The sequence below is a fragment of the Nerophis ophidion genome, linkage group LG24 (genome assembly GCF_033978795.1).
Source record: "Nerophis ophidion isolate RoL-2023_Sa linkage group LG24, RoL_Noph_v1.0, whole genome shotgun sequence".
Taxonomy (NCBI): Eukaryota; Metazoa; Chordata; class Actinopteri; order Syngnathiformes; family Syngnathidae; genus Nerophis; species Nerophis ophidion.
Genome location: NC_084634.1, coordinates 20,495,343 through 20,508,695, shown reverse-complemented (window position 1 = coordinate 20,508,695; position 13,353 = coordinate 20,495,343). Strand labels below are relative to the sequence as shown.

Below are 13,353 nucleotides of genomic sequence, written 5' to 3'. Positions count from 1 at the left end.
GGAAATAAAAGCTTCCCTCCATCAGGAGTAGCTTGATACTGGTGTAAGCCCACGCAATAGAAAGTATCACAGCCAACTTTTGATGAGTGCTCATGATCATGAACATCAAGGGCCTGATCTATTAAAGGTTTGTGTGTATTCAAACATGTGCAAACCTCATCTACTTAACTCCTGCCCAGAGTCTCTGAAATGAGCAAAATAGAGAGCGCAATCCATTTAGTGTGTCTGTCTTCATGTACAGTCGTGGTCAAAAGTTTACATACACTTGTAAAGAACATCGTGTCATGGCTGACTTCAGTTTGCAATCATTTCTACAACTACTATTTATTTGTGATGTAGTGATTGGAGCACATACTTGTTGCTCACAAAAAACATTCATGAAGTTTGCTTCTTTTATGAATTTATTATGGGTCTACTGTACATGTGAGCAAATGTGCTGGGTCAAAAGTGTACATACAGCAATGTTAATATTTGCTTACATGTCCTTTGGCAAGTTTCACTGCAATAAGGCGCTTTTGGTCGCCATCCACAAGCTTCTGCTTGAATTTTTGACCACTTCTCTTGACAAAATTGGGGCAGTTCTGACATGGACTTGTTTCTTGTGCATTGTCCACACGTTTAAGTCAGGACTTTGGGAAGGCCATTCTAAAACCTTCATTCTAACACGATTTAGCCATTCCTTGACCACTTTTGACGTGTGTTTGGGGTCAATCTCCTGTTGGAACACCCAACTCCGCCCAAGACCCAACCTCCTGGCTGATGATTTAAGGTTGTCCGGAAAAAATTGGAGGTAATCCTCCTTTTTTCATTGTCCCATTTACTCTCTGTAAAGCACCAGTTCCATTTACAGCAAAACAGGCCCAGAGCATAATACAACCACCACCATGCTTGACGGTTGGCATGGTGTTCCTGGGATTAAAGGACTCACCTTTTCTCCTCCAAACATATTGCTGGGTATTGTGGCCAAACAGCTCAATTTTTGTTAAATCTGACCACAGAACTTTCCTCCAGAAAGCCTTATCTTTGTCCATGCCGTGTCAGGTGAAACAAAACGTGAGCTGTTTGGCCACAATACCCAGCAATATGTTTGGAGGAGAAAAGGTGAGTCCTTTAATCCCAGGAACACCATCCTTACCGTCAAGCATGGTGGTGGTAGTATTATGCTCTGGGCCTGTTTTGCAGCCAATACAACTGGTGCTTTAAATGGGACAATGAAAAAGGAAGATTAGCTCCAAATTCTTCTGGACAAGCTAACATCATCAGCCTGGAGGTTGGGTCTTGGACGCAGTTGGGTGTTCCAACAGGACAATGACCCCAAACAGACCTCAAAAGTGGTAAAGGAATGGTTAGAATTAAGGTTTTAGAATGGCCTTCCCAAAGTCCAGACTTAAATGTGTGGATAATGCTGAAGAAACAAGTCCATGTCAGAAAAACAACTAATATAGCTTAACTGCACCAATTTTGTCAAGAGGCGTGAAAAACCAAAAGCGCCTTATTGCAGTGAAACTTGCCAAAGGACATGTAAGCAAATATTAACATTGCTGTATGTACACTTTTGACCCAGCACATTTGCTCACATGTACAGTAGACCCATAATAAATTCATAAAAGAAGCAAACTTCATGAATGTTTTTTGTGAGCAACAAGTATGTGCTCCAATCATTACATCACAAATAAATAAGAGTTGTAGAAATGATTGGGAACTGAAGTCAGCCATGACATGATGTTCTTTACAAGTGTATGTAAACTTTTGACCTGACTAAGACACTGGAGGGCTGCTTGCACATGAGCCTTGAAGCCAAGCTGAACCTGTTTGGAGACTTAGTCTTAGACTAGTCAGGAAGTAGAAGAGCAGAATTCCCAGCTGCAAAGATGTGATATGAGTGAAGATGGACTTCCTTCACCAGAGTGAGGTGTGGGCTTAGCATGAGCAGCGTAAGCAGCTCACGGTGCGTTTTGTGCTCCGCCAGCTGGTGACGGTGGTAACCAGCTCTCAGAGAGACGTGAAGGCTGAAGGCTGAAGGCTGAAGGCTGAAGGCTGAAGGCTGAGTGACACACAGCACAGTGAGGACTTTGCTTTTTCACGCACCTCCAAATGTTCTTCTGACTTTGTGTGAAGATGATGTTCACTCTGCCACATGCTAACATCTGCACCTGCTTTTGTTGGGAATGTGCTGAGTCCTCTTCTTCCTCCAGGATGCTTTGTGCACTGGAACACAGAGAGATGTCTCCATCGCTGAGGGACCTCATCACACTTGGACTTTTCTTTCACATCTGCACTAATTGCTCCTCATCTTACACCATGTCTTCTTTGGCTGTTTGTGGCTGACAAAACACCTTCAATCTGCATTTGTCAACAATATTTTATCAGATGTTGATCTTTGTGTCCATGTAGTTGTGATGTCATCATTTGGGGCTCATGTGTCATCACATTGACAAGGATTTCTTCTTTCCTTTTCAAACCAATAGACAGCTGCTTATCAGTGAATATCACCTTGTGTCACATCTCATCATTATTTTTAACAATATTTTGGAACAATAGTACCATTTTTAACTACTTCCGTATGCTAATATTAATTGTTTTTGATGTAACATTTAAGAATGATGATTATGAGAACTGCTGTCCAGTTGTTTTATCTTCTTTTCTGATGACATTAGTCTCATTTGCAATGCAGTTGCACTTCCAAGACCATTAGATGGCAGCACTGTATAACTATTTATGCTATGTTGTCAAACTAGAAAGTAGCTTTTTTTTTCAGGAAATTAACTTTTTAGGTTGCGCCCTACAAAGTGTCAATACTGTAAGAATAGTTATTACACAAAATTGTAAAATTCGAACTATAATCTTAGTAGTTTCCTTTACCAAATTCCAAGGTGTTGAAATCGCCATGTAAAATCCTTCATGTAAATAGTAGCCTGTCTTTGGCAAATCCTATGTAAATTAGCAATAAGCTAGCGCATTTTGGAAGAGTGTCGCATTACTTTATGTTTGCGCTGTTTTTTTATTAAGCACTGTGTTGGTGTTGAAAATGGCAACATGACTTTTAGGGAGTTTGGCTGAGTCCGGCCTGAGTGCTGCTTGAGTGATTGTTTACCTGAGCCCGTGTTTAGTCTGAAAGCAGACATGACGTCACATGCAACAAAGGTATCCAACTTGATTTTACATAATTGATAGTACTGAGGGAATTGGGTCATCACCTACAAAAGTACAGAATTGGGTAGCCAACCTTACCAGTTAGTGTGACGGAGGGGGACAGTGACACAAAATTTTTATGACAAAGCGTTGCAAAATATTTATATTTTTGAAACAATTTGCTGTTTTTTCCGTTCCTTTTTGCATAATCATATTTTTTCTTGATTGCCAAACATGCCGAGGATGTCATTTGGGAAGTAAACAAGGTAGGCCGTTCATATACTCTTGATATTCAGTGTTTTATGTGTACAATGTTTCATGTACATTCTGGGGGTTTTATTCAGTCAAAACTTGTCAAATACAAATCTGTTTTGGAGGTGCTTTGTCATTACACACATGATAACACTTCTTGCTTGCAGTCATGCAAAACAAGTATTAAATGATCTTAAGCCTTTACCATGTCTGAAAAGTGACAATTTGAAATATTTTGTCAAATGTCAACAGAATGAATGAAGGACAGAGCTCTTTATTAAAATACAATATTTGGTAGAAATCACAGCAAATTTAAGAGAGTAAAATAACACAATTCACCTGTTCTTCTGTTGATGCTAGTAGTGGAATGGTATACACATCTGCTGTGTGTGACAGTGGGTGTGGGTACGATTCCAGGTCAGGATGGGAAGGTAAACATTGATCTGAATCATCATGATTGTTGTGCTGTGGCGACTTCTCATGGGAAAAAATGAAAGACATTTACTGATTTAATTCTATTAATTGTATTATTTTGCACTCATACATTAATTATTTGATCATGTTTTTATTACAATGTGATCTTATTACTCCGAGACGTGTGTAATGAAATACAGGTTTCAGTCAAATAGTAAAACATGTTTTTCACAATGTCAGGTTCAAACATCGATGACATCTATTAAACAACACAAGAAGCAAGGAAATAGAGACGGAATTCAATTTTGCTCGGTTTGAGGGGAAACATGTTGACCTGTAACCTCTTACAGTGTCACCCACGCTCTCACGGAAAAATGTTCACGTCTCCTCTTTTATTTGGATATTCCCTGTTTACATAACAGCAGCTGTTTCTAAAGGAATGGGGGTATGTAAACAGCCATTGTTTTCGGTCACATTAACACAAATGAAAAAGATGTCTCAGGCTTGTACTGGTCCTGGATCGAGCTTGGGCAAGTCTTGGATCACAATAGCTAACCCTTCCCGTCTCTTCCCATCGTACACAGTGGTATTTTCCAAGCCTTTGGATTATTGCAACAAAGACAGCTTCCGTCTGTTCACTGGGAACTCAGAGAACGGAAAGTTTTTTTGATAATTTACATACAATATTTCTGACACACATAAATAAAGAAGGCAAAAACAAGCAAACAAACAGAAAAATCACCATGCCAGTAGAGATGAAGACAATCTGCCAACAAAATGTCTCCTACTTATTTTTTCAGAGAGTTGTCAAGCCTGCGTGTGATGGATGTGGCCTGCCAGTTAAAAAGTTTGCCCAAGTTATTCTAGTCACTTATGCACAGATGAGATGTGTCGGCCTCAAAATATTACTTTGCATCACTTTTTGGCAACCAACAATTCATTGATTGAATTAATACATCCAAACACTTTATTGATATGTATGATGTGCATGAACAAAGAACAGTTGATGTTGTATGTAGCTTATAAACAAGGAAGAGCTTTGTAACACATCAACATCAACAAGTCCTTTAAAATCTCATTAATGTCACAGAATTGGACAAATCTTTGACTTTTCCAACCTAGCAAAGGCTTTAGATCATGCTACTTTTGTTGAACAAATGTTTTGCAGGTACAATAGTCAAGATAAACCTGCTTTCAAATCAACTTTAAAGAGACCTTATCTTTTATACTTTATGTTTGAGTGGACTAAATGTACTGTCATTTTAACTGACTAAAATGTTGTGTGATGTGGTTGACTTAAACTAAATCGATTTAGATTTAGCAGAGAGAAACTATTGTTTGTCACCTTGAGACGCTCCCTGAAACCTAATAATCAGGTGATAAATCTGGAGGTAATAATGGACTCGGACTTGAACTTTAACAGCCGCATGAAGTCGATAACATCAGCAGCTTTTACCACCTGAAACACTTTGTCAACATCAGAGGAATAATGTCTGAATCAGACTTGGAGAGACTAAGTCTTTATCTCCAGCAGTTTGGACTACTGTAATGCTCTTTTCACTTGGCTCTTTAAACCAGCTGTAAAGCAACTGCAGTACACCCAGAATGCTGCTGCTCAAGTCCTGACTAGAACTAGGAAATATGATCATATCAGTCCATATCAGTCCTGGCTTCCTGTAGCTACTCAGCTTTCCTTGTGTACAAGTCCTTTCATGGTCTTGTGCCAAAGTACATCTCGGACATGTTAGCTCTGAGAACCTTGTTTTATGAGGATTCTTCTTCTTTTATTTTGAAGTATTTTCCATGGTTACTTCCATTTTATTGTTGCCTTCTTGTCATTTTCTGTACAGCACTTTGAATTGTGCTCTATAAATAAACTGGCCTTCCCTAATTGTTTTCAGAATAAAACACTTATTTCCAGCTTCAGAGGCACTGCTCATTTCTAGATGTAGAGATGTTGATTTGAGATATCTTCATTCAAGATGTCTTATCAAGTCAAATGTTTGACTAGTTGTTCAATGGATAGGTTGGGCTTCAGTTGAAGAAAAACAGCTGATGAGGAAGTTGGGCTGCAAACTTGACACACCTGTTGTGCTTGCCAGGTCACGTGATTTCCCAGAAAAGCCACTCAAGCATTTACCTGAGGTGGCCACTAGGGGTGCTCTCTAGCTAAGGTGACCAGAGTGGTGTCTAGAGAGAGTGTGGACAAGCAAACAACAGACGCCATGTTGGGGACCAACTGAATCATTTGATGTTAGTTTTCCTAATAATAGCTCTAATTATTATTGTACTTCAGCTCATAAACTTGCAATCAAGTATATTTTTAGGACAATTTTGCATCTAGACTTGATGCACTGGGCCGCTACGTTCATGCAGTGTTTAGTCAGAGGAGACACGGACATCAGCGTGGATCTACAGGAGCTTTAGTTTTCAATTCGCCACAGAGTGAATTCCCGTCCTTCAACAATCGCTATTTCTTTGGATACAAAGTAAATAATATATACAAATAAATATATATATTATCCATTCCATTCTCTACCGCTTATTCCCTTTCGGGGTCGCGGGGGGCGCTGGCGCCTATCTCAGCTACAATCGGGCGGAAGGCAGGGTACACCCTGGACAAGTCGCCACCTCATCGCAGGGCCAACACAGATAGACAGACAATGTAGCCTATTATTTAAACACTACTGACAAGTGATGCACCCAAAATGTGGTGGTCTTTGCTCACCAAAAGCGGATGTTGTGGTGAGCAAACAAATATCCACGGCACACACGAATGACGTAGCTCGCCCAAAGCTGATGAGCAAGTCACATTCAGGTCGCATTACGTTGAGACAGAAGTTCCACTTAAAAAAATGACATTCCAATTTGAATCAGGACTACTTCCTGAGGTGGCCTCAATCTGATGCCAAAAGATCAGATTTGAAGGACTTTGGAGAGTTTGGACTGTCAAAAAAAATCAGATCTTTGTCACTTGAGGGCAAAAAATAATCAGATTTGGTGTGCAGTGTAAACGCGTCTATAAGACCTGCTCAGTGGTCTTGTGGTTAGAGTGTCCGCCCTGAGACTGGAAGGTGGAGAGTCTATAAGACCTGCTCAGTGGTCTTGTGGTTAGAGTGTCCGCCCTGAGACTGGAAGGTGGAGAGTTTATAAGACCTGCTCAGTGGCCTTGAGGTTAGAGTGTCCGCCCTGAGACTGGAAGGTGGAGAGTTTATAAGACCTGCTCAGTGGTCTTGTGGTTAGAGTGTCCGCCCTGAGACTGGAAGGTGGAGAGTCTATAAGACCTGCTCAGTGGTCTTGTGGTTAGAGTGTCCGCCCTGAGACTGGAAGGTGGAGAGTTTATAAGACCTGCTCAGTGGTCTTGTGGTTAGAGTGTCCGCCCTGAGACTGGAAGGTGGAGAGTTTATAAGACCTGCTCAGTGGTCTTGTGGTTAGAGTGTCCGCCCTGAGACTGGAAGGTGGAGAGTCTATAAGACCTGCTCAGTGGTCTTGTGGTTAGAGTGTCCGCCCTGAGACTGGAAGGTGGAGAGTTTATAAGACCTGCTCAGTGGCCTTGTGGTTAGAATGTCCGCCCTGAGACTGGAAGGTGGAGAGTCTATAAGACCTGCTCAGTGGTCTTGTGGTTAGAGTGTCCGCCCTGAGACTGGAAGGTGGAGAGTTTATAAGACCTGCTCAGTGGCCTTGTGGTTAGAATGTCCGCCCTGAGACTGGAAGGTGGAGAGTCTATAAGACCTGCTCAGTGGTCTTGTGGTTAGAGTGTCCGCCCTGAGACTGGAAGGTGGAGAGTTTATAAGACCTGCTCAGTGGCCTTGTGGTTAGAGTGTCCGCCCTGAGACTGGAAGGTGGAGAGTCTATAAGACCTGCTCAGTGGTCTTGTGGTTAGAGTGTCCGCCCTGAGACTGGAAGGTGGAGAGTTTATAAGACCTGCTCAGTGGCCTTGTGGTTAGAGTGTCCGCCCTGAGACTGGAAGGTGGAGAGTCTATAAGACCTGCTCAGTGGTCTTGTGGTTAGAGTGTCCGCCCTGAGACTGGAAGGTGGAGAGTCTATAAGACCTGCTCAGTGGTCTTGTGGTTAGAGTGTCCGCCCTGAGACTGGAAGGTGGAGAGTCTATAAGACCTGCTCAGTGGTCTTGTGGTTAGAGTGTCCGCCCTGAGACTGGAAGGTGGAGAGTTTATAAGACCTGCTCAGTGGTCTTGTGGTTAGAGTGTCCGCCCTGAGACTGGAAGGTGGAGAGTTTATAAGACCTGCTCAGTGGTCTTGTGGTTAGATTGTCCGGCCTGAGACTGGAAGGTGGAGAGTCTATAAGACCTGCTCAGTGGCCTTGTGGTTAGAGTGTCCGCCCTGAGACTGGAAGGTGGAGAGTTCAAACCCTGGGCGAGTCGTACCAAGGACAATAAAAATGGGAGCCATTACCTCCCTGCTTGGCACTCAGCATCAAGGCTTGGAATTGGGGGTTAAATCACCAAAATGATTCCTGAGCGCGGCCACCGCTGCTGCTCACTGCTCCCCTCACCTCCCAGGATCTGAACATGGTGATGGGTTAAATGCAGAGGATAAATTCACTACACCGAGTGTGTGTGTGACTATCTTTGGGACTTAAACTTAAAAAAAAAAAAATATATATATATTTTAATGAGTCACTCATTTAATCACATCAAGGATTGTTTGTTACATTTGTTCACCTTCATAAATCATGTGCTGTGTGTTGATAACTGAAAATATGAAACGAAGAGAAACATTTTAATTGTTTCATCTTTTATATAGGCATAAGGCATTTCAAGAAATACAATATTAATAACTATATATGTATATGTCAATAAGAATGTAAGATGAGGGTGCTAATGCACAATCTTATGTATGTTCTCTTCTCTTATTATAAACAGGAGGCTGCAACAACAATGCCAACACACAGCAATTCCACTCAATCTACGCCAAGCTGGCTGTACACTGTGGCATTGAAGCCAGCAAAACTGGAAATGCCACAACTAAGATCCTCCCTATGGTGGAGGACTCTGAGGACAGCATTCCAGGTGCCTTTAAGGTGGTGCCAAGATTAGCAACACTTGAAATACACTACTTTTTAAACAATACCAGACCCATAATGTACAGTATATTTGCGCAAAAAATCAGTATCAGACCCATATTGCCGATACCGGCCTGGATTTTACTTGGTATCGGTTCTGAATAAAAATCAGTGGTATTGCACATCACCAGTCTTTGTGCGTGCGTATAAAATGATTGGTGTTTACGGCGGTCACTCACCCTGTCTGGTCAACACGTACGTGCAGAGAACACGTGCACACGTACAAAAGCAGTCCAAGAGAGGCCACAAACAATTTGCAATCATGTTATTGTTAAGATAGGATTTACATTTAATCGAACTATCCAAATGACTGTTATTAGCTAACAACTAATGCATGTGTTACGCAGGTATGTAGTTACATCATTACATCCAAATGACTATTATTAGCTAACAACAGCCACATCTAATGCATGTGTTACGCAGGTATGTAGTTAGATCATTACATCCAAATGACTATTATTAGCTAACAACAGCCACATCTAATGCATGTGTTACGCAGGTATGTAGTTACATCATTACATCCAAATGACTATTATTAGCTAACAACAGCCACATGTAATACATGTGTTACGCAGGTATGTAGTTACATCATTACATCCAAATGACTATTATTAGCTAACAACAGCCACATGTAATGCATGTGTTACGCAGGTATGTAGTTACATCATTACATCCAAATGACTATTATTAGCTAACAACAGCCACATGTAATGCATGTGTTACGCAGGTATGTAGTTACATCATTACATCCAAATGACTATTATTAGCTAACAACAGCCACATCTAATGCATGTGTTACGCAGGTATGTAGTTACATCATTACATCCAAATGACTATTATTAGCTAACAACAGCCACATCTAATGCATGTGTTACGCAGGTATGTAGTTACATCATTACATCCAAATGACTATTATTAGCTAACAACAGCCACATCTAATGCATGTGTTACGCAGGTATGTAGTTACATCATTACATCCAAATGACTATTATTAGCTAACAACAGCCACATCTAATGCATGTGTTACGCAGGTATGTAGTTACATCATTACATCCAAATGACTATTATTAGCTAACAACAGCCAAATGTAATGCATGTGTTACGCAGGTATGTAGTTACATCATTACATCCAAATGACTATTATTAGCTAACAACAGCCACATCTAATGCATGTGTTACGCAGGTATGTAGTTACATCATTATATCCAAATGACTATCATTAGCTAACAACAGCCACATGTAATGCATGTGTTACGCAGGTATGTAGTTACATCATTACATCCAAATGACTATTATTAGCTAACAACAGCCACATGTAATGCATGTGTTACGCAGGTATGTAGTTACATCATTACATCCAAATGACTATTATTAGCTAACAACAGCCACATGTAATGCATGTGTTATGCAGGTATGTAGTTACATCATTACATCCAAATGACTATTATTAGCTAACAACTAATGCATGTGTTACGCAGGGATGTAATTACATCATTACATCCAAATGAGTATTATTAGCTAACAACTAATGCATGTGTTACGCAGGTATGTAGTTACATCATTACATCCAAATGAGTATTATTAGCTAACAACTAATGCATGTGTTACACAGGTATGTAGTTAAATCATTACATCCAAATGACTATTATTAGCTAACAACCAATGCATGTGTTACGCAGGTATGTAGTTACATCATTACATCCAAATGACTATTATTAGCTAACAACTAATGCATGTGTTACACAGGTATGTAGTTACATCATTGCATCCAAATGACTATTATTAGCTAACAACAGCCACATGTAATGCATGTGTTACACAGGTATGTAGTTACATCATTGCATCCAAATGACTATTATTAGCTAACAACAGCCACATGTAATGCATGTGTTACACAGGTATGTAGTTACATCATTACATCCAAATGACTATTATTAGCTAACAACTAATGCATGTGTTACGCAGGGATGTAGTTACATCATTACATCCAAATGACTATTATTAGCTAACAACTAATGCATGTGTTACGCAGGTATGTAGTTACATCATTACATCCAAATGACTATTATTAGCTAACAACTAATGCATGTGTTACGCAGGTATGTAGTTACATCATTACATCCAAATGACTATTATTAGCTAACAGCCACATGTAATGCATGTGTTACGCAGGTATGTAGTTACATCATTACATCCAAATGACTATTATTAGCTAACAACTAATGCATGTGTTACGCAGGTATGTAGTTACATCATTACATCCAAATGACTATTATTAGCTAACAACTAATGCATGTGTTACGCAGGTATGTAGTTACATCATTACATCCAAATGACTATTATTAGCTAACAGCCACATGTAATGCATGTGTTACGCAGGTATGTAGTTACATCATTACATCCAAATGACTATTATTAGCTAACAACAGCCACATGTAATGCATGTGTTACGCAGGTATGTAGTTACATCATTACATCCAAATGACTATTATTAGCTAACAACTAATGCATGTGTTACGCAGGTATGTAGTTACATCATTACATCCAAATGACTATTATTAGCTAACAACTAATGCATGTGTTACGCAGGTATGTAGTTACATCATTACATCCAAATGACTATTATTAGCTAACAGCCACATGTAATGCATGTGTTACGCAGGTATGTAGTTACATCATTACATCCAAATGACTATTATTAGCTAACAACAGCCACATGTAATGCATGTGTTACGCAGGTATGTAGTTACATCATTACATCCAAATGACTATTATTAGCTAACAACTAATGCATGTGTTACGCAGGTATGTAGTTACATCATTACATCCAAATGACTATTATTAGCTAACAACTAATGCATGTGTTACGCAGGTATGTAGTTACATCATTACATCCAAATGACTATTATTAGCTAACAACTAATGCATGTGTTACGCAGGTATGTAGTTACATCATTACATCCAAATGACTATTATTAGCTAACAACTAATGCATGTGTTACGCAGGTATGTAGTTACATCCTTACATCCAAATGACTATTATTAGCTAACAACAGCCACATGTAATGCATGTGTTACGCAGGTATGTAGTTACATCATTACATCCAAATGACTATTATTAGCTAACAACAGCCACATGTAATGCATGTGTTACGCAGGTATGTAGTTACATCATTACATCCAAATGACTATTATTAGCTAACAACTAATGCATGTGTTACGCAGGTATGTAGTTACATCATTACATCCAAATGACTATTATTAGCTAACAGCCACATGTAATGCATGTGTTACGCAGGTATGTAGTTACATCATTACATCCAAATGACTATTATTAGCTAACAACAGCCACATGTAATGCATGTGTTACGCAGGTATGTAGTTACATCATTACATCCAAATGACTATTATTAGCTAACAACAGCCACATGTAATGCATGTGTTACGCAGGTATGTAGTTACATCATTACATCCAAATGACTATTATTAGCTAACAACTAATGCATGTGTTACGCAGGTATGTAGTTACATCATTACATCCAAATGACTATTATTAGCTAACATCTAATGCATGTGTTACGCAGGTATGTAGTTACATCATTACATCCAAATGACTATTATTAGCTAACAACAGCCACATCTAATGCATGTGTTACGCAGGTATGTAGTTACATCATTACATCCAAATGACTATTATTAGCTAACAGCCACATGTAATGCATGTGTTACGCAGGTATGTAGTTACATCATTACATCCAAATGACTATTATTAGCTAACAACTAATGCATGTGTTACGCAGGTATGTAGTTACATCATTACATCCAAATGACTATTATTAGCTAACAACTAATGCATGTGTTACGCAGGTATGTAGTTACATCATTACATCCAAATGACTATTATTAGCTAACAACTAATGCATGTGTTACGCAGGTATGTAGTTACATCATTACATCCAAATGACTATTATTAGCTAACAACAGCCACATCTAATGCATGTGTTATGCAGGTATGTAGTTACATCATTACATCCAAATGACTATTTTTAGCTAACAACAGCCACATGTAATGCATGTGTTACGCAGGTATGTAGTTACATCATTACATCCAAATGACTATTATTAGCTAACAACTAATGCATGTGTTACGCAGGTATGTAGTTACATCATTACATCCAAATGACTATTATTAGCTAACAACTAATGCATGTGTTACGCAGGTATGTAGTTACATCATTACATCCAAATGACTATTATTAGCTAACAACAGCCACATGTAATGCATGTGTTACGCAGGTATGTAGTTACATCATTACATCCAAATGCCTATTATTAGCTAACAACTAATGCATGTGTTACGCAGGTATGTAGTTACATCATTACATCCAAATGACTATTATTAGCTAACAACTAATGCATGTGTTACACAGGTATGTAGTTACATCATTACATCCAAATGACTATTATTAGCT

General features: G+C 39.4%; 2 protein-coding genes across 6 annotated transcripts in view; one reads left to right on the top strand and one right to left on the bottom strand.

Annotated features, from left to right (window-relative positions):
• Positions 1 to 13,353, top strand: part of LOC133542092 (major histocompatibility complex class I-related gene protein-like) — a 129,278-nt gene that overhangs the window by 4,711 nt on the left and 111,214 nt on the right. The window contains exons 7-8 of one of the 4 annotated variants that reach the window (XR_009804050.1): positions 1,970 to 2,063; positions 8,682 to 8,803. The exons of 1 other annotated variant lie outside the window; for it this stretch is intronic. Coding sequence is in view for 1 of the 3 variants with exons in the window: in XM_061885936.1 (XP_061741920.1) it covers positions 8,682 to 8,986 (305 nt within the window). In the remaining 2 variants the exon portion in view is untranslated. Of the gene's footprint in view, positions 1 to 1,969; positions 2,064 to 2,195; positions 5,719 to 8,681; positions 9,009 to 13,353 lie in introns of those variants that run through there. 2 more of the 4 variants (XR_009804049.1, XM_061885936.1) reach the window with 2 other exon arrangements.
• The window catches only part of LOC133542088 (gastrula zinc finger protein XlCGF57.1-like), a 339,706-nt gene that overhangs the window by 240,277 nt on the left and 86,076 nt on the right, over positions 1 to 13,353 (bottom strand). The gene's annotated exons all lie outside the window — the stretch shown is intronic.